Source organism: Tetrao urogallus (assembly GCF_951394365.1).
Source record: "Tetrao urogallus genome assembly, chromosome: 20".
Taxonomy (NCBI): Eukaryota; Metazoa; Chordata; class Aves; order Galliformes; family Phasianidae; genus Tetrao; species Tetrao urogallus.
This window is the reverse complement of record NC_136833.1, coordinates 5,245,211-5,265,553: the sequence shown is the minus strand read 5'-3', so window position 1 is coordinate 5,265,553 and position 20,343 is coordinate 5,245,211. Positions and strand designations below refer to the sequence as shown.

At 43.9% G+C, this 20,343-nt stretch overlaps 1 protein-coding gene across 1 annotated transcript; it reads right to left on the bottom strand.

Annotated features, from left to right (window-relative positions):
- Positions 1-15,212, bottom strand: TPST1 (tyrosylprotein sulfotransferase 1; the record flags this gene model as incomplete). Its single annotated transcript, XM_079545008.1, has 4 exons — positions 1-45; positions 1,119-1,169; positions 8,446-8,644; positions 14,368-15,212. 4 exons carry the CDS (start codon positions 15,210-15,212, stop codon positions 1-3), a joined length of 1,140 nt encoding a protein of 379 aa, XP_079401134.1.
- Positions 15,213-20,343: the final 5,131 nt, after the last annotated feature.

Genomic DNA, 20,343 nt, shown 5'->3' with positions numbered 1-20,343 from the left:
TCATTTTATCTTGCCACGAGACCTCCTTTCTACTGTCTTCTTTGGCTGGAACAAAAGAAACCAGTTTTCCTTTTTAATAAGCTGATTTTCATTTGAAAGGTCTGAAGAAGTCACAATGCCTTGTCTGTGCATGGCACATTCTGTGTGTTTCTGAACCTTTACACCAACAGAAGTCATTTTCAAAGAGTCTTCTCCCAACGTTTCAAGAAAGCTTGCACCCACTGTCAATCACTTGAGTTAATACAGGCTGCTTACATTTACATCCTCAATGAGTTTCTGTACTGTCTGCATCATCACTGATGGATACAGAAATATAAAGAAATACAAGCACTGTAGATAATGTGCCTGCTTTGGTCACAAAGATCACGGTAACTCTAAAGGCTTCTGTTGAGGCTAATGAGAGGTGAGGGCATCTCTCATTCCACAGCTGCTGGAAAATTTGGAGGCAGAGAGCCCCTACAAGGCTTCCTCCCAGTTTTGCAAAGCCATGCCCCTGGACATGCAAGACAAGTTGGAAGGGGGGAAAAAAAAAAAACCAGAAAAACAAATATTTTTCTACTTAGCTTTACTTGAACACACCCTGAGACAACAGCAGGGACGAGCCACTTCCTGTTTTTCCTATCTAAGCACAACACAGAGCACTTTAAACAGCACTTGGACATTTAGTATCAATTAACAGCTTGCACAAATGATAATTTTGGTTTGCTTTGCCAGATACAGCAGCACATTTTTTTTCTTTTAAAGCCTCATTATTTCTGCTATCTGTGCCGTATTTGCTTTAAACCTTTCAGTGCACAGCAACAAAAGGTGATATTCCTCTACAAGTAGCAACTTGATCTATGTAAGAAAATATACAAAATGCCTCTAGTTTCATGGCAGCCTTCAGTCAGCTGAGGACTGCAGGCTCCACAGTATTAATAACATGAGAGTTCAAAAAAAAGCCTTAGGGCAGCTGAGTGAAAGACTGGGAGCAAGGGAGATGCAACCCCATGGAAAAGCTGTTCACAGCCTTTCTTTCAAAACCCAACAGAAAATCAAAACTGTGAAGTGTTTATAAGGCTGTTTTCACAGTGGCTCGCTGCTGTTCCCGCAGAAAGGAAATTAACTGAGCACTGTACCTGTGGCGCTTCTTTAAGGAAGTCAGGAAGCTGAAATTCACCTTTAAAGACCTGGGGGAATAAAGAACAAAACAATTTACTATTCAAAGCCAGCACTCACTGATGCTTGAAACTTTGAGATTGGTAAAGGAAAAAAAAAAAAAAGAAAGGATTATTCTGGGTTATCAATAGTCAGCAATGCTACATCAGACTGCCTGCCAACTGTCCATTCTTAAACTTTTATGTCTTACAGTTTCAAAACTTGACCAATGTCACTCACACAAACAGAATTATTGCTCTCAGACAAACGCAACTCCCACAAAGTCTGGGAAAGCTCATAACGACTTCAGCTGTAATGGCCAACACTCAGCATCTCCTTTATCCCATTTCACACACATCCATCCCTTCATTTACACACCCAGGTCTGTTAGAAAGTTCCAGCCAGCTACTCCCATGTTCCTGGGCTCCTACAGCTGCAACCTCACCACCAGCCTTACTTTATGACAGTTTGTCATGACCGCAATTCCCCACCTTTTAGAGCATAACATCACTGCTGAAACACTGCTCTGGAGAAGCAGCGAGCAGTAAATATTCTCAGACATACCAAGAGCCACACCAAACAACTGCTCCCACTGTCTGACCAATTAGGAAATAAATTGCTGATGGATTGTCTTCTCTCCTGAGGACGCTTCATAAAAGCTGTTTGCTTCTGAGATCAAACTGGAACACATTCCAAAGGGAAGAAAAAAAAGAAAGAAAAAAAAAAAAAGGTTCTGGATTTGACAAAAATAAGTAGAATGGAAGAGTTTTACCACCGGCCTTCTTGCTGAACCAAAAAGAATGAACACCCCAACGTCAGCGGTTTTTGTGCGGCTGTAATCACATACAACCAAAATCCACAAACCTACTTAGAAATTCTACAAAGCCACACCACGGCAACAGAGCTGCTCCAACGCATCCCTGTGAGTTGAGATGCCTGGTTTGCAAGCTGCTTCAAAGGAAGACAACTCAGGAACTCCAGGCACGCTTATTAGCAACATCCGCTTTCCCTGCCTTGCTCTGCACAGACAACCAGAGCCTGAAGACCATTTGGTCAGTGCCCTGCTGCGGCCCACAGCTGCTGCGTCAGCTTCGAGTTTCCTGCCTGTAGGGCTGCTCACCCCAAAGCACATCTGCAGCATTAAACCTCACGCATGACTCATGTGCAGGGATGGAGGAGCTGGAAGCTCTCCTTGCTCTTTATCACTAGGCTAAACACATCCAAACAGCCAGCCCCAACATTAGGGCAGGAATTACTATACATGTACAACACGGAACGCTGCTCCTTCTGATATCTCAAAGAAATAGAAAGACTGACTCAGCGATGGGCAAAGCTTTCATTTACATTCAGTTTGGGGATACAGTCATTCCCATGGTAACCTTAATGAAAGCCACACCGGTCAAGAATTCAGCATGCGGCTTATGGAGCCTGGATACACAATAAAGGGTTATAAATAAAGAAGGGTATTTCATATCTTAGGCTTCTAAGCAGAACATTAGGATTCATGCTACCTTCTGGAAGTGGACATTACAAATTAACAAAGCCACCACATAAAAATGCTACAGAACGACCTGGGCAAAGCTCAGTGGAAATGCAATCCGTGATCAGCTTTGTGCCAGAGCTGGAGGGAGCAGACAGCCTTCACTCCAGGTCTATTGGAATCCACTGCAGTTGTCAGCTGAGCATTTTTAACAACAGTAATACTGATGACGATGCTATATTGTGGTTTGTTCAAAAGAGAAGTGACCAAAACCACATTTTTCACTCTGGAGGACTGCAAATATGATTTAATTCTAATATAAATACATATCTGAAATACGTATTTTTTTTCTCTGCTCTAAAAGCCTTACCACTGTAACACCCTTTTACTCTTAATAAGCATCAGTAGAAGACAGGCAAAGGTATCAACCCAACAGCAGCATTAAGAAAAATGACACAAGTATCACAGCCTGGAAAAGTAAGATGTTTCAGAGGCATTTGATTGTATTGACATAAAATATCCCCATTGCACATCATACTCATAACAAGCCTGAGAAGCTGCTGCTAGATTAGGCTTAAGACAACTGTATGCAATCCTCATTCAAAAGCAATATTATCTAGAGTTCTGGTTTTGTCAGGATTGAGACTGCATACAAACTAGTTTAAAGTAGTTCCAAAAATGGCGAGTGGTCCCTTCTGAATGAACGACCAGGGATCAACCGCAATCCCGAGATTCGCAGAACAATGACTCCACTTGCAGCCAAAGAAATTAAGAGGTTTCAGATTCAAAATTCTTTTCAGGCCAGTCTCTAACTCTAAAACACATTATTTGGAGTGTGGCAGCACAGAGGCTGAAGCAGGATATTGCAATGGTTTCCATTCCAAGCAAGAATTCAGTAGAATAGAGTTGTGTTTACTATTTCTAAGGGAATTATTTTGCAAGCCCAAGTGGATTTCCAAAGGGGAGGAGAGAATAATCTGAAGTCCAAGTCAGACTGCAGTTCACTGTTTGCATTATTCAAGCCTACTTAAAAAGAAAAATCCCAAAACGTTCTTATAGCTGAACTAAATGCATTTTCGTTCTCAAAAAGAGATCAGAAAAAAGCGATTCAGTTATCCAAGAATGCCCTCAGAAATACACAAGGAAAGCCAAGAGAAGGGAAGAGGGAGAAGAGCAACCTACAAAGCAACAAAGATTCCAGACAGGCCACTGCATGTCCACCAAGAGGCAGTTTGCAGCCCGACTTCATCTCGCACCTTGCTTGTTAATGGCTTTATGCCTTCGTAAGCACACGGCTGTGGAGCTGGTAAAAAACAAAGCAAAACTTGAAGCGTAACTCCAGAGAACAGCTGTGAGGTTGGGAATCTCCAGGCTGGAAGCAATACTCACTAAACGTGCTATTAAGCAAAGAGAAAGAGAATGCCCCATCCTGGATGCAGCTCTGGGCAGCCTGGTGTGGTGGTTGGTGACCCTGCACATAGCAGGGGGTTGAAACAAGACGAGCATGGTGGCCCTTTTCAACCCAGGCTATTCTGTGATTCTGTGATATTGAGGAACTATGTTCTGTTGGTAGTCCTACAACCAACAACAACAAAAAAAACAACACTATTTTTTATTTTAAATATCAGACAATACTCAAAAAGCCCACTGCCTTTATGCTTATTGTAAGCCAACCAGCATAAATGGAGATGGATGGCTTTCTTCTCCTCAGGCCACTTGAGCAGCCCCTCATTACTGCATACCTCTACAACTACACACATTTGACAGCACAAGTAATTATGCAGCAGCACAGACTCACTTCACACCCTTTATCACAGACTGCATCTGGGGTTTTAAAGACAGAATCAAAGTCCCGAAATCGTGTTCCTCCTGGACGCTTCGACACTTAACAGCAAGAGGCATTTCCTCACAATTTAATATGGGCACGAAACAGGAGTTTATAGAAATCTGTTTTCCTGTAGATGTTAACTGCAGAAAATACCATCAACAGAACATAAAACAGAGACAGATAACAGCTTTCAGATGCGAAAAAGCAATGTATATTTAAACAGCCATGATGAAAACCATAACTTCTTCCACAGTTCTGTACATTTCCGTCCCTCCATCTCTGCAGGGCAAGCATCACAGCCTCATGAAATAAACGACTGGAATATGTATTCCTAGCGCTCAAACTCATTCGGAGGGAAGCGCGTGCCAAAGAAAATCTGATGTAAGCCATTGCAGATGTGAAAGGAGAGCGCTGGGCCAACCATAACACAACAACACGCCAGCTTCTGCAGGGCAGCATCAGAGCTGTGCAGCTACAGGCTGCCCTCCCACCTCTGGTGTGTTCTGCGACACTGCTGCTCAAGCTTCCACACACACTCATGTTGGTAAGGACGGATCAGACTCTACCTATGTGGGGTGATTCTACTGTAATATTTCAGCATACAGTGACTGAGCTTCCAGTTCAGGCAGTTTGTTTCCATTTTCTGCTTCATTTACATAGGAACACTCATTTTAGCAACAAGATGCTCATTTCCTTTATGTTCAGGGTGTAGAATTTGGTAAACTCTATGGAAAAAAAAAAAAGTGGTTTGTACCTATAAGGAATGGACAATGACTGTCACAAAATTAACAGACCAGCAACAGCACAGTGGTACTCAGAGCTCCACCTCTGCCCTCTGCTCCATCTCTGAGATAAGCAGTGTCACACAGGACGGTGCAGTCAGCTCTGACAAAAAGCTAACAAGAAGTTAATGGCTTTGTTTGTGAGAACCTCAGAGAAATCTGCTGGATTTGTACTCCATAAGCACAGACACTCACAAAGACACCATATTCCATAACACCACACTGTACATTGGAGACCATCAGGCAAAGAGATGGAGCTGCTTCAGGCCTTCTTACTTCCTAAAACCAAACCAGAACTAACATGGTAGAGTATAAACACCAGTAACGTCTTCGTGGTTTTGTGCTGTTGGAAAACTAACCCCAGCCCTTTGTGTCCGGATCAGTAACATTAAAATGAAAAACCCAAGTTCAGCAGAAAGCATTACCTTCCTGCATTACCTGCAAGCACACAGAAATTCTTCGACAAGCACTGTCCTTTAGATGGTGAGAATCATCATTTTACTTCCAGACTGAAGGGAAAAAATATTTAAACCTGCACATACGTAAGTTGCCAGAAGGGGGACAGAAGAAGAGGAAAATTAAAACCAACAGGATTTAACTGCTTGGAAAGCTTAGGGGAAATTAACAGCATTTCGTGCCAACCATTCCCATTCCATTTTCCCCAGTAACAGTCCTATCATGCTTTGGGCAAACTTCACACTGTTGGTTCAGCCACCACCATCAGCAGCTCTGAAATTACTGACATTTTCAATACTGAGCATTAATCTCATCTGCAGCCTCTCCAAGGAGTGACAAATTTTGCTCAGTTATACCACGGCTGGTATGACATAGCATAAATGCAGAAATGCATGTAGCATTTAATCACAGCATCACAGAACAAAGACATCTTGCAGCTTAATTTTGTAGAAGACAATTTAAAAAGATTCCAAATGGACAACAAACTCCTAGAGCTGTCCTAGGAGCACAGTCACAGAACTCTGAGCTGTCTGCGAGTTTGTTTGGCATCCTAGGCTGGTTGTTGTATTTTTCATCCCATTTATCTGTATGTTTTTGTATGTACAGTGTTAAAATGATGATAGAATCATAGAATGGCTTGGGTTGGAAGGGACTCGGAACAAGAGCTCTCTTTAACAATGAGAGAAAAGTTGTTTCTTTAACACACCGAAATGCAACGAACTGGATGACCCAGTGCTGTTCCATCGCTGTTTAGGTGGAGCCACAATCTCCCTGCCAGTAACTTCAGTGGTGCTGGGCTTCCACCCTGCTGTTGCAACTTCCACAGTCAAATTAACGCCAGCATTACATACCCCCAAAAAACTGAACAACTCCTTCCCCATCTCCAAAAACAAAACCACCAGTCCTTCCCCATACTCCTGCTCTCTGTTTGCCAGAATGAAGCAGCTTCTTCCATCCCAAGTGCTAGCTCACGCCACACTGACCTGATTCCAAAACAACAACATGAGCAGAGAGAAGCAGAAGTCAGATAACTCACGTTAGCCCAGGTCAGTCACACTAAGGGTTACCATTCTAACACAGCACTGTTCAGCTTCACGAGTCTAAACTTCTTTAAAATCTGTTTTCAATGAATAAAGTTCAAGTTCTGTACTTGGCTTAAAATTCTCAGAGACCGCAAAATACAAATATAACAGAGCTGCTTCCAAAAAAGTTAGGCAATAAACAATTGCTTGCAAGATTTAGATGTATTATTATGACTGAAAAATAGCTGGAAATATTTCATTTGGACAGCTTCACCTCCAGCAACCCGTGCACTACAAAGCACTGAAAAGCTATCCCAGGTGAAGAAGTTTTAAGACAGCAAGATGAAAATTATCAAGTGACTTACAAATATTGACTCCTTCTTCTCTAAGCTGAAGTGTCAAGAAATAAACGAGCGTAACATTGCAGAAGAAGTGGACGTTCCCAGGGCAGCCTCAGCTACCTGTGATGGGCACATGAGGACACAGCACAGCTCCCTTCCAGCCTTTCCCAAACACCTTTAACTTGTTTGGAAACACGCTCCCCATCCCCAAACATAAAAAAGTTGTGGGGAAACAAAACAAAACACAGCATTTCCCAGGGATGAGTCAGATCCCACTGATCACCAAGCAGGATATTAGTTATTTCCATGAGGGCCAGCATTTTGGCAGTTTTCTGTGCAAGATGCCTGATGGCCAGGAAGCTTGGCAGTGTAAAAGTATTTAAATTGTATCAATAAGAGATAATCAACTTTGTATTATTGAATTACAGTGTAAATTTTCATCCAAGTCACTGTTTTTCAGTATGCTTTCATAGGCACATGAAGATTTTGTGTTCCATTCTGAGCTAACAGCTATTAAATAGTCAACCTACCATCATCTAATGCACTGCCAACTGTTCTATAAGGGCTTTTCAGAGAGGGCTCCTAAAAAGAGGATGCAAAATGTTTGAAGATTACACAAAACACTGTTTTCTTCTCAGCAAAGTGCACCAACCAGTTTTTAAATATCAGAACACTGGTGAAAGACAGTCCTTTCATATTGTTTAATTCAATTTTTCCAGTGCTGACTTTGCTGCTGCAGCAGAAGTCACCTTCTTTTAATACAGTATACATTCTCCAAAGGACAGAATTGAAAAGTTAATTATTCTTATTCCAAACAATGGTAATGAGCTTTTCAATGGATACCTCCAGGGGTAAACAGTTGTATAGCTGAACTATTCAAATTCCAGCTACATTAAATTCAGGCTAAAATCCTCATGTTTAGGTTAATCAGCACCAGACTTTCCACCATCTTTTGTTTGTTCTACAAAGGAACAGCAAAGAATTGGAGCATTTGATATTCTGGTCATCCTGGGCAATTTTCCATTGGTGACTTTGCAAATTCACTCACATATTTGGAGGACAATTTTGTGAAAGAGCATATCCCAAACCTCATATATAACAAGTTGAGCTCATGAATCAAGTTCAATAATGGGGCAAGACAGCTAGCTTTTTTCCAGGACTATCCGGACAGTTCTCAAGAGATTCAGTTACACACAGCAAAGAACACAACACAGACCTGTTGGCTGGGAGAAAGGAAGAGTGAAATGGAAGATGAACAAGAGCTGGACTTCCAGTCCTATGGAATTCTGCCCTTCACAGCAAGGAGGGCATTAGAAGGTATTGGAAATGGACTGGAGGAATCTTTTACTCCAGAGCTCACCTCCATTTGGGCAACAAATCAAACACAAAAATGCCTTACCCTTCTGGTGTTTTCCACAACTTTCTGATCTGGCTTCCCATAGTTTGGTGGGTTGGCATACGGATCATAGCCCAGTTTCGCTAGCATGGGTGCGATCACCGGCATGTCCTGCAGAACATCAGCAGGGATCTTCCCAACCCACTTGGACAGCGCTTCCACATTGACTGGCTTGATGACTTGGTCAGTAGATCTTTCAACTCTGCAGAGGGAGAAGGAAAGGTTATATTTTGCACTCCAACCAAGACTTGCTTCTTCACTGGCAGTAAGACCTTAATGATTTTTTTCCCCCCCCTTTCCTTCTCTTTCTCAAGATTTCCTGTTTCCACGGGGCTGGTGGGAAGTTTTACTACACAAGGCTAAAACAAGAATGATCAACACAACATCCACACATGCTTTCCGACTTAGGCCTTCACAGAGAACTGTGAAATAGCAAGTGAGAAGCACACACACACCTACATACAAAGCTGTTTTCCCACTGAACTACTCCCACATTTGCTGTTTCGTTGTCTTAATTGCTCTTGAAAGTTGCATTCTAAATTAAAACCCATGTGTCATTTATTTTTCCCCTCATATTGTGACTAAACTCTTTATTTTCTTTAATGGGGCACACATAACATTTCCAGAGGCACTTCTGAATATCACACCATCTTCACATGACACTCAAATGAAAGATGCTTCATGAAAAGACCAGTGGATCTGACAGAAATAAAGGCTGTCATCATATTTTGTACAATTACTTTAACTGACCGATGGTCAGACAGTTCTTAAAGGAAGCAAGTGAATGATCCTAAGTGTCACACGTACTGTATGCATAAAATAGTTTGTTGCTCATTTAAATCAGCCATCCAAGTTTCATCTTTCATTCTTGCACCCCACTTATTGTTGTGTGGAGCTCTTTTTTTGTTTGTTTCATTTTTTTAAAGGAAGCAATCTGGCACTGCTTTGCTTTCCCACGTTCCTTGCTTCTTTTAGATTAGAAGATGCCAAATCTCATGCCTGCACTCCTCTCACGGGCCAAAAGCACTCAGAGCACACACAGCAATCTGAGGCTCTCAGACTTTGTTCTGAACTCAGAGCACACAAGGATTCAGGATGTCAAGGCTCATCTTTCCTTTAAGGCAGGTTAAGATCAGATCTGTGTATACAGAACGCCCAGAGGAACACTGACATTTGCATTACAAGTAATGCTGTGAGGTGCGCCTGACAAGAATTTAATCTCAAAAAGCTCTAGCACACAGAAAACAAAATTAAAAGTGGCGTACAAAGGATAACAGCACCACCTCATCTGCATGAGACAAAGCAAAAGAATACAAAGATTCAAATTAACACTCCGGCAGCTAATTCTTCAGTTACACAGCAGCATGTGAGAAAACCTTCTGAGAAAAACACTCCTTAAATCTTCCCAACAGTTTGTGAGATGAGGAGCCTGAAGTCAGGCGGCTCCTTCTAAGCCGAGCCCAAAATCTCTTCACCAAAGCTGTGAGTTTGGCCATCTTCAGTAGCAGCACAGAACGGCTTTGGTTGGAAGGGACCTTAAAGATCATCGAGCTCTGACTGCAGCTCGGGCTGACTGCCCCACACGGCCTGGGCCACCTCCATGGATGGGCACCCACAGCCTCTGCACAAAGTAAGGATGATGCCGGGATAAGCAGGACTGGGTTTGGCCAACAGCTCACTGGAACCCCAAAGTGTAAGTGCTATGCAGCAACTCGGTCCCAAATTAGTACACATATGGATATCTTGTCCTGAAGCAAAAGCACATTTCAAATGTGCACGCTGTCCCCCACTGACATTTCAGTCTTTGGTAACAATAAGCTCAGCACAAAGCAATTCCCAGTGGTGACAGACAGACAGGCGGCTGCAGAGCTGCTCCTCGGAGCTCACCCAGAAATACAGCACTGCACATTCAGTCCTCTGCTGAAATCCTTCACTGTCCTGTCACTTCAGATGGGAAGAAATACAGCAGTTACTGGGGAAGACCCTTCAGACCAAAGAACATCAGAGGACAATGGAGGGAAGAGGGGGGAGGGGGGGGGCAGGAGGGAGGAAGAAAAACACAACAAAACAAAACAAGAAAACACAGTAAGCCTTGGCAGATCTGATTGTGTATGCATGTGGCAAACACTGCCTGGTCAGGTTCCATGCACAACTGCAGGAACAGGCTGAGTTCTGAGAGCAGCTGGTAACCCCAACCACTTCCACCACTGTCCTCCATTACAATGGAGAAAAGGTATTCACTAAAAATATATTCTGAAGTAATTTTGCCTAGACAGCTATTTTCACAATAAGCCCAATAAAAATGCTATTAAAGAGTTGACAGCTCTTTGCATCAGTGGTCACCACAGCTGTTTTCAGTTAGCAGGCAAATGCCAGAGCTATATTAACAATGCTCATTATAGCACGCAGCCCAGCCATAACATTCCTCCAGCAGAACAGCCACGCTGGCAATTACTTCAAACAGGTTCTGCACTACTGCTCATTCCGTGGTGCACATCCTTAACACCTTGCAGCATTCCTCAAGTAAAAAGCAAAAGGAGGGAGGAATAATAAAAAAGAAAAGCAGTGAGAGTAGGGCTGGGTCAGCAGAAATCAGAGATTGCTGAGCAAAGACAGAGAACGGCCAACAGTCTCCTTGAATCAAGCAGCTAGGGGGAAGACATGAAGTCAGATTCTTAAGTACGAACTGTCCAGTGCCTCACACTGCTATTGAAAGACTATTGCATAAGAGCTGCTGAGTTTGGAGTAAGAGAAAACTGAGACTGTTCACTTCTTGAAGAGTTGTGCAGGTCACCTGGTGGCTGGCTTAGCTAGGGAAGAGAAGTAATGTGCTTTGAGGCCGTGCACAGCTGCTAATAAAGCACCTCACACTGACCCAGAGCCCCATTCCAACACGCACTGCATATCACAGTACTGGGTAACAGCATCGCTGCAAGATCTTATTGAGGCACTGCAATTCCTTTCTTGAAGTGCCTGCAAGCAACCCAAGGCCACAAGCACTTGACAAATTTCCAAAACCCTGCAGCAGTTCTAACACCTCCAGCCATCCCATGGGGGGCCTTTCTGCCCCATCCAACACCTTGCAGGACATGGGGAAACAGCTTAACCCAGCTCTTCCTTTCCCTGCTGTGCTACGAGGCCAGCACTACTAAAGCAATGTCACACTCAGATACAGATTGCTTGGTCCTTGTGAAATGCTTCTCCTGCCAGTAAAACTGTAATGTAATTTGAGTGATCTGATTTGAACGCACCGTTACAGAACAGCTTGAAGTACATGGCGGAGGGCTCCGTGAGAAGGGAAAGTTGCACGTAACAGACAGCTCTGTTCTGAATTTCCTCAGATGATCTCTGAGGGCATCTTCAGTGCTGCCCTTTGAAAAGGCAGGTGGGAGAAAGCTATGGGCAGAGCACAGAGCCAGGCCTGGAGTTGGCTGCTTCAGCTGAAAGAAGGTGATATTCACACACTGCAGCATGGAGCAGTCCCACATAAACCTCAAAGGAAACTCTACGCTGCAAGAGAACAACGCAGAATTGAACCTGAGCCTGGAACTCAGCACCTGAGGCCATAAGGAATTTGGCTGCAGCTGAGAATGTGCCAAATGCAACCTGATAGAGGGAAAACGCTGCGAGGTGTATTTTGTTCAGCTGTCAAAATCTGATAAGCCGTGGCACAGCCCTTGAAGCTCACAGTAAATTGTGTGGGAAGGATCCTTCTGCAAAGCAGCTCCAGGGCAGCGAGGAGATGGGGATGTCAATGGGGTACAACTGCTGCAAGGAAACCAGACTGGGGAACCTCGTGCTTCCCTTACCCAACTTCAATCAGCATCATTTAACGACATGAAACAGACGTGCAAGTTACAGAATTTCATAGGCACTGTTTGTTCTACAGCCCTCTAAAGACTGAGTCACTAAAATCATTATCAAATTATAAAGGTCTCCTGCAACTGGAAACCAAATCTCGCCATGCATTTCAAGGGTATTTGATTAGATAGAAACACCACAGACATAACATTAACGTCCCCTCTTTCCCCTATTGCCAAAACCTCCTGAAATAACAAATCATTTCCATGTATCACCTTGCAAGAAATAGCAAAAGCATCCAATTCCATCAACAAACCCAACTGAGGGTCCCAAAGAAAAGAATGCTTTGAGACAAATTGATGATTGGACAAGATGACCACACAGGTCTTCTCTACTAACAACTCCACAGTTCCATTCAGTGGGCACGGTGGTGATGGGCTGATGGTTGGCCTGGACACTCAGTGCTGTTTTCCAACCTTCATGATGCAATGATCCTATGATTCTAAGTATGAAATTTCAAAGTTTGAATTGGGAACATTCCCAAAGTCACGTTTTACTTTCAGCACTACATTCTCCTAACTTTTAGGGACGTGAACAAATATTCTCAACTCCTCACATCCCATTCCACCAGATCCAGCAAGAAATACTATTTGAAACCGTGTGAACTCCGTAAGGCTACTGAGTTTTATAGTCTAGAGGCCCATTAATTTTTACAAACCCTGATCTGTGAGCTGTAAAGCAGCAATAATTTACTAGAAAAAGGCCTTCTGCACGGCTATTTTTACAGGACCCTTAACAGAACTTGGCAACACCTATTTATGGCAGTAAAAGTCAGCCTGCTCCCCCCTCAGCCACCACTGTGAAGCAGCAACACAATACAGATAGCAGAAGAGTGCAGGCACAGATACAGCCTGCAGAGACATACAGCAGCACGCTGCTCCGCGTTAACGCCATCTGAAGGCTTCCATCTGCTAACAAATAAGACTGCAAAAAAAAAAAAACAACAAACAAACAAACCACAATATGGTTGGGATGCCTTCTTGATAGCAGCATCCAATTTTATCACTGCTTTCAATCATAACCCCCTACAATGTATTAAAAACCCCACACAACAAGAGCAGACACTTCCCTGTGTAAAGAAAAAACCGGCTTCCCACTTTTCTCTCTCAAAACTTCAGCTTTAGCTGAAATCCCAGCCCATGCTGCTGAGCATGGTGCCTCCGCTCCTCCAATGCACTTGGTCAGTGCTGAACAGTAAAAAGCAGAAGTCAGGGGATTTAACTGTGCAGGTCTTGCTAGAAAACGGCTCTTTAATCAGCACTTTAGAACTGTAAGTGACATGCGATCTGTCAGATCGATCTGCAACAGCAAAAAGAGAGAAAAAGCCAAAAATGCAAAGAAAAAAAAAAAAAGAAGAAGAAGAAAAGAAAAAGCAAACCATACACAACCCAAACACCCCCCTTCTAAATACCGAAGTTTTATAAGCACAGCTGGATTTCTGTTCCTGAAAGCAGTTAGGTCAGACACACAGATGGTGTGACAGACTACTAAGATTTGCCTCCAACGAGGTTAATTTTACTCAGTGCTTGTCCTCAGAGGAGCACACGCCAACAGAAGCGCATGCCAATTCTGCTTTCTATTTTGTTGGAACAATTTCTCAAGTTTCCTGGAAGAGTACGTCCTTGGCAAATGCACCTCAAAGGCCATTCCTGCATTGACAACAATAATTGAGTTCCTGAAATCACATGGGCGATCTCGCTGGGACTAACAGTGCCAGTCTAGACAAAAACGGCCTGAGTTCATTTTGGGGCAAAGGGAAAAGCAAAGCTCTGCTGGGGGAAAGGCTGGTGCTCGATGTCCAAATTCAAGTTAGTCTGACCTTAAAGTATGAGCTAGTTCACTGGGTCCACACATACAACACATACATGCTAGAGGGACAACTGCTCAGAGTTCACCCAAGACTGCAAAGCAACAATTGACGGTCATTCCTATTTGGCATACAATCTGCACCACAGATATCACTAGCTACCACAGAACTGAGTTATGACTGGTCTTTCACATGCAAAAGGCCCTTATTTTATCTTCCAGAGCAGTAACAGACAAGAAAGGAACGCTCATACTCACTTGGAAAGAGAAACACCCCCGGCTTTTCCAATCATTTCTTCGTGGTGCAGCACTGCTTGGTTCCACGGGATGCGGAGGAACTTTAAGAGAGTTCTCATCCACCTTTCAGGATGCAATACAAGCTGTTCATAATGTACCAGCATACATCTTTCAAAGCCAACCTCCATACACTGGTTATACATAGTTTCTATAGCACGATTCCACTTGGTCAAACAGTCTCTGTAGCTGTTGAGGTCAAACCCAGCTATTGTGACTTTTCGAGATATCATGGAATGTACAGATGCACGACCATCCCGTACCATTAGAAGAAATTTGGCATTGGGGAAAATTCTAGCAAGATAAGTTAAGGATTTTAGAGCAAAAGGGTCTTTGTTACACAAATAAGGCGCAGGCTCCCCATGTTTCACGATGATTTCCAATAAAAACGCTTGCATGGCTGAGTCCAGGACCTCATCTGTGACTCCAGCTTCATCCAGCCGGATCTTCTCTTTGCTTGACCTGGCCCACATCTGCTTCACTGCCAGAATTCGTGGGATTACCCTCGTCTCCTCTCCACATCGAATATCCGGATGAGCGTCAAGCATGGCACGCATTAACGTAGTGCCACTTCGAGGTACTCCTCCAATAAATATTAAAGGCATGTCTTTATTGTAAGCAAAGGTTTTATTGGTGTTTCCATGAGAGGCAGTTCTCACTGTGCTTCTCAGGCCCTCCAGCCGCGCCGGCTGGCTGCGCTCCTCTATGCGGTGGTGGCACTCCATGGCGTGTTGGCCCAAGTAGAACACTGTCACTGAACTGATCACCAGGCACGCCAACAGCAAGTTCTGCTTGAGCTTTCCAACCATTTTGAGCAAGACTGTCGCTTCAAAACAAAGAGACCTTCTATTGCAGATTACTTTCTAGTTCACGTGCCATGGAGATCCTGATCCAAAGTAAGTTAGGGTCTGGTGAGAGGGAAAAAAAAGAACTTAATTAACAGCTACAGCAATACACCAGCACCAGAACTATCTGATGGCATTCAATACAATTAGCGTCTCCTGATGTTGCATCAAGACTACTAAACACAACATCTAAAAAACAAAGAGCCAATAATGGAAAGTCCTCTTGTCTACCATGGCAGCAAAACAGCCCGTAACAAGATTTGTAAGTGTTATTTACACAGAAGTTCTCTGGCATAGTTCAGCACTATATTTGAAAGAATTCCAGCACTGGATAACTTCTGTTACACTCTGCAGTCAAAGACATCATTTGTATGGGTCTTTACAATAGGGAAAAGCACCCATTAAGGCACCTTTGTTCACTAAGTGAGGAGCTTGACATGCTCCACTTCCCTCAGAGAACACAAGATGACAGCAAAAGATGTTTCACAGCAATATAACAACATTTGACTGTGAGATTCTCCAGTTTTTGATCATGGGCTTAAAGCAACAAAGAGAAATAGTTCCCAATAAGTAGAGGACAAATCCATTTTCATTTCAAGGGGAGCTTTGGTGAAAGAAGTGGACAGTCAAAATGAATTAAGCAAAACCCAAGACTGAAGTTGACCAGGATCAAAACTAAGATCAGCCTTCAATAGCCGAAATACTGAAAAACTGAATAAATTAGAGAGAAAAATCAGCCCTGTTCTCAACCAGAATAGCAGCAGGAAGAGGTAAAGCCTTGTATAATTTCCATGAAGCGTTCCCAGAACAAAGTATATACTGCATCCTACCTTCAAATAGGAACTGTGCTCCTTTCAAGCAATGCTGTCAGCTTGCACTTTTAGTTTCTCCTACATCACCTAAACAGATCTGCATTCTTGCTGGGCATGGAGGGGCTGGGAGATGGACCTGATGATCTTAGAGGTCTCTTCCAACCTCACTGATCCCATGACAGCCAGCACCCTCCCCCATCCAAAACATAACACTTGCAATGTGAATGTATTGCATTTTACACAGAGGTTTATGGCAAGTGCTCCCTTGACAAATCAAAAGGCAATGGCCAACGCCAGTAAGACAGCTACACTCCATAAAGCATCCTGGCAGCCACATCCATGGGTTTATAGTTACAGTCAGCCCACGTTTATAGTATGGAATGGAAATACATGCTGTAAAAAAAATGTTTAACTGTTACATCATAGCAGGACCTCCCTTCTGGTTCTACAATATCACACATAAATCATCCAGGCGGTTTTAAACCCTTACAACTATCACAAAACTATGGAAAAAAGGCAAATCAAGGATAACCTCTCGTCTCTCTCCTGAGGTGCCAACAAAGTCCTACATTAAATCCATTCTCAGTCTATGAATTAAGCAGCTGCCATTACCTGGTGACAGAGCGTATCAGCACAGTTCAAGGTGAACTGAGCTACAGCAAAAGTTCTGCTTCCCTCCTGTAAGTTATTTTCACGTAGCTATGGTACTATCTTCTACAATGACAGGATAATTCAGTGCCCAAAAACAAATGAGACGTGCTGAAATGCAAGGCTTTGCACACCTGTTACTAAATATGTATGACTTTTTTTTAGATCAGCAGTGATGAGAGGATGGTGCCTGAAGCTCCAAAACACCCAAAATCGAAACAAGGTTTTTCACAAGCATCATTTTCTATTTTGGCTCCTTCAAGCTGCACCATTTACAGTACAAGTGAGAACCAAAGACCTAATTAGATCACTTAAGCAACGTACATGAGTCTGAACAAAAGCTTTAGATAGAAACAAAAGGTTTAAAATCTGTTGCTGAATTCCAATGCAGACACATGCAGGAAGGATGAAGAACAAGCCATGACTTACAGTGGGTACCAATGCTTATATCCAACGTGGCTGGGACAGAACTGCTGCCTCAGCTCCCAGCTGCCTTCATCTGCTCACACTGACCTCAACCCTGAACACTGACCTTTTCCATCCCTATCAGTTATTGTACAGACAGCTCCCTTACCTGTGTTCTGCCATCCAACCGTGCTGTGTTTATGGAGACACGAACTAGCCTGAAAACCTACTCTTGCTCTCCGAATTCAAATGAAATTAGCCCTCTAATTGCTACTTTAAACATGAGCTCGCTTTTCAGAGCTGAAACAACTCACTGAGCAGCATGAATCACAGATGCTTTTCATTGTGAGGAGCTCCAAGTGCTGCCGTACTGCCAACATTTGGATGCCGGCTGCCTCAATGCTTCTCCATCCCCATCAGCAGCAACCCTCAACGTCCAACCCCAACCACCCCACCTCAATGCCACATCTCCATGATTCTGGAACACCTCCAATGATGGTGACTCCCCTCCCTGTGCAGCTGTGCCACCGCAGCACTGCTCTTTGGAGAAGAAATTGTTCCTCATTTCCAACCTGAATTTCCCCTGATGAAACCCACAGCCACCACCTCTTATCCTACAAAGCCTCATTATGCTTCACGTGCTGCTCCCTGCTGCAGAGGTGGCTTAACTCTACCTTAAATACATGGATATAAACAGAAGTACACAGTTCAATCCACAGCTCCACAGCACCGAAAAGCAAAATGTCTCTCCTAAGCAAATTCAGCATGCACACAATTTTCACTTAGGAAAGGAAACTGTTTCACTTAAGCCAGCAAACAACACCCAAAATCTCTTTAAATGCTTTAAGAAACAGAGATTTAGTTAAAAGCACTCAGAAAAGAGCTAATGCAACAGAAGGACACTTTGCTGCAGAGCACACAAGATATGCCAAACATTTACACCAACCCTGATGTTATTTGGTTTGAGTGCATTCCATAAAACTCATTTCCTCAACCATAACCCCCTAAAACAAAACACTGAACCAAAGACCTCCGTCACCTTCCAAACTAAAAACAAACAGGCAAACAACCAACCGTCCCCTGAGAGTGAAGAAGTTCATAGCATCACCAAATGCCCAAAGTTAGGTGGACCCATGAGGACCACTGAGTCCAACTCCAAGTTCAGCAGCTGATCTCTGCAGGAAACAGATCACTGCAGCCATTGGCATTGAAACAACAGAACCAAGCTGAAGAACAAGCAGCAGCAGGGCCGAACAAGTGACCAAAGGCTCAAACACTCCGTCCCTGGGGATGGAGGGATGAGTCACCCTCAGCAGCAAATGCTGTGAGCACCACGGTTTGCCAGTTGGTTTCCTAAATTACCATTGACTGCTCACAAAAGCAGCAATAAAAAAATCCACGTGACACACACAGACATGTGAGAAAACCACCACCAACCAACCGCAAACAGCTTCAATCGATGCAGTAAATGTTGGTAAGCTCAGTGATGCCAAAGGTTGAAAGAGCATAAGCAGACAGAGCTTTGCTGCCCTATGACCTCCCATGCTGCTGTCTACCTGAAAGCAGTGCTTGGAGCATGCAACTGCCATGAAACATAGCAAGACCAAGGTCTTGTGCATCAGGAAACCAACAGAGGAGCTGACGAAACAGCACTGCTCAGCAAACCAACGTGCTCTGCAAGCCAGCAAACTCCCTCCTGGGCCCCAAGATACACATAAAGCTCTTCAAGATAAGTGTGACAGGTGGAAGTGACTGCCCTAACAGCAGCTCACAAATCAACAGACCCCACCTTCGGCCTTCCATGAGTGAGCGCCCTGGATCGCATCAACGCCAACCTGGAGGAGAGCTACAAGTCAATAACGCTCTGTTAGCAGTATCAGCTGACAGCATTTTACAGTCACAGCAAGGCAGTCCGCTGTCCCTTGTAGCATAGAAGTTGAGCTTTGAAAAACAGTGGGCTCTTTGCTCCACTAAAGGTACAGCTCACTCTTCATCAAAATAATAAAATGACCAAAAACCAACCAACCAACAACAGAAACACTGCAACATGAGCTGCAGATCAATCAGCAGGTCGTGAATGACAGATAAAAACAAACTCCCAGCAAATATACATGTAACAAAAACACACCGAGATGGGATCCACGCTTTGCAGTACATGAAAGCACAGCTAAGCAGCAGTGCATGCAAACTGGATTCACTTCCAGAAAAGTCAGACCTATGAGTCAGCCACAAGATGTTAGCAAAGCAGAATGACCGCTTTGTTTCCTCACTCTGCACACTGCAGTTCTCCCCCCCCCTCCCCCCAGCCCTGGCCTGTACACGCAGTGGGTCAAGACCTATTCTCCTAAAGTTCATCTAAAAAGCTGAAGGTTTCAGTTAAGAAAAGAAGCAAGTCATTCATTTGTATCTTAAGGTTAAACAGTCTGGGGTTTGTTTAAAATTCCTTATCAGGGGAATAAAAGAACACCCATTACGCCCCAGAAGCAGCTCCCATGAGCTCTACAGGTCAAACTCTCATTACAGAAACTGGAAAGTCCAGTGACCATCAGCTGATGGCTGCCATCCAACCAAGCAGCTTTTTCCAATGCTAAATCAATGGGGCAACACCACTTGCATCACCCACCTCAAAGAAACCCACAGACACAAAGCAGTTTTCGGTGAGAAGTTTGTCCTTGGCTTCTGCCTCCCAAGCTTCTGGCTCACGTTCTGCCAGCCAGGCCTCCCTCTAGAACAGTGCTTGGTTTTGGTGGGATGTACACCAACATCGGACTGGAGAAGAACCCATTGTGAAGGAAGACCCTGCTCAGCCCTGTGCCCGCATTTCCTGCTGCTCAGCTTAGCTTCCATGCTTCTGCTCGACCTCCAAAACAAGGTAAGCAAAGACAGTGAGAGATGCAACAGGCTCTGCTTTACTCATGCAGCTAACTGGATCACCCCAGCACTATGTTGCACAGAGGGAGCTCCGAGCAGTTCCTGCTGAGCCCTCTGAAGGCCACTGTTGCTCAAAAAAGCACAAATGTATCCACACGAGCTTCCCTGAATGCAGCAAGCAGAGCTGGCTGGCTCTGCAGCTGGACTTCAGCTGCTCATCTTCCAGCCCAGCTCCAGGCCACACACTGCACACACAGCACCCAGCTGCAAAAAGCTTTTGGGTGTTCTTGTACAAAGGAGTGCCCTCCTGCTGCCCTGAGCTCTGCAGCAACGAGACACCGCCAACATCACTCCACATA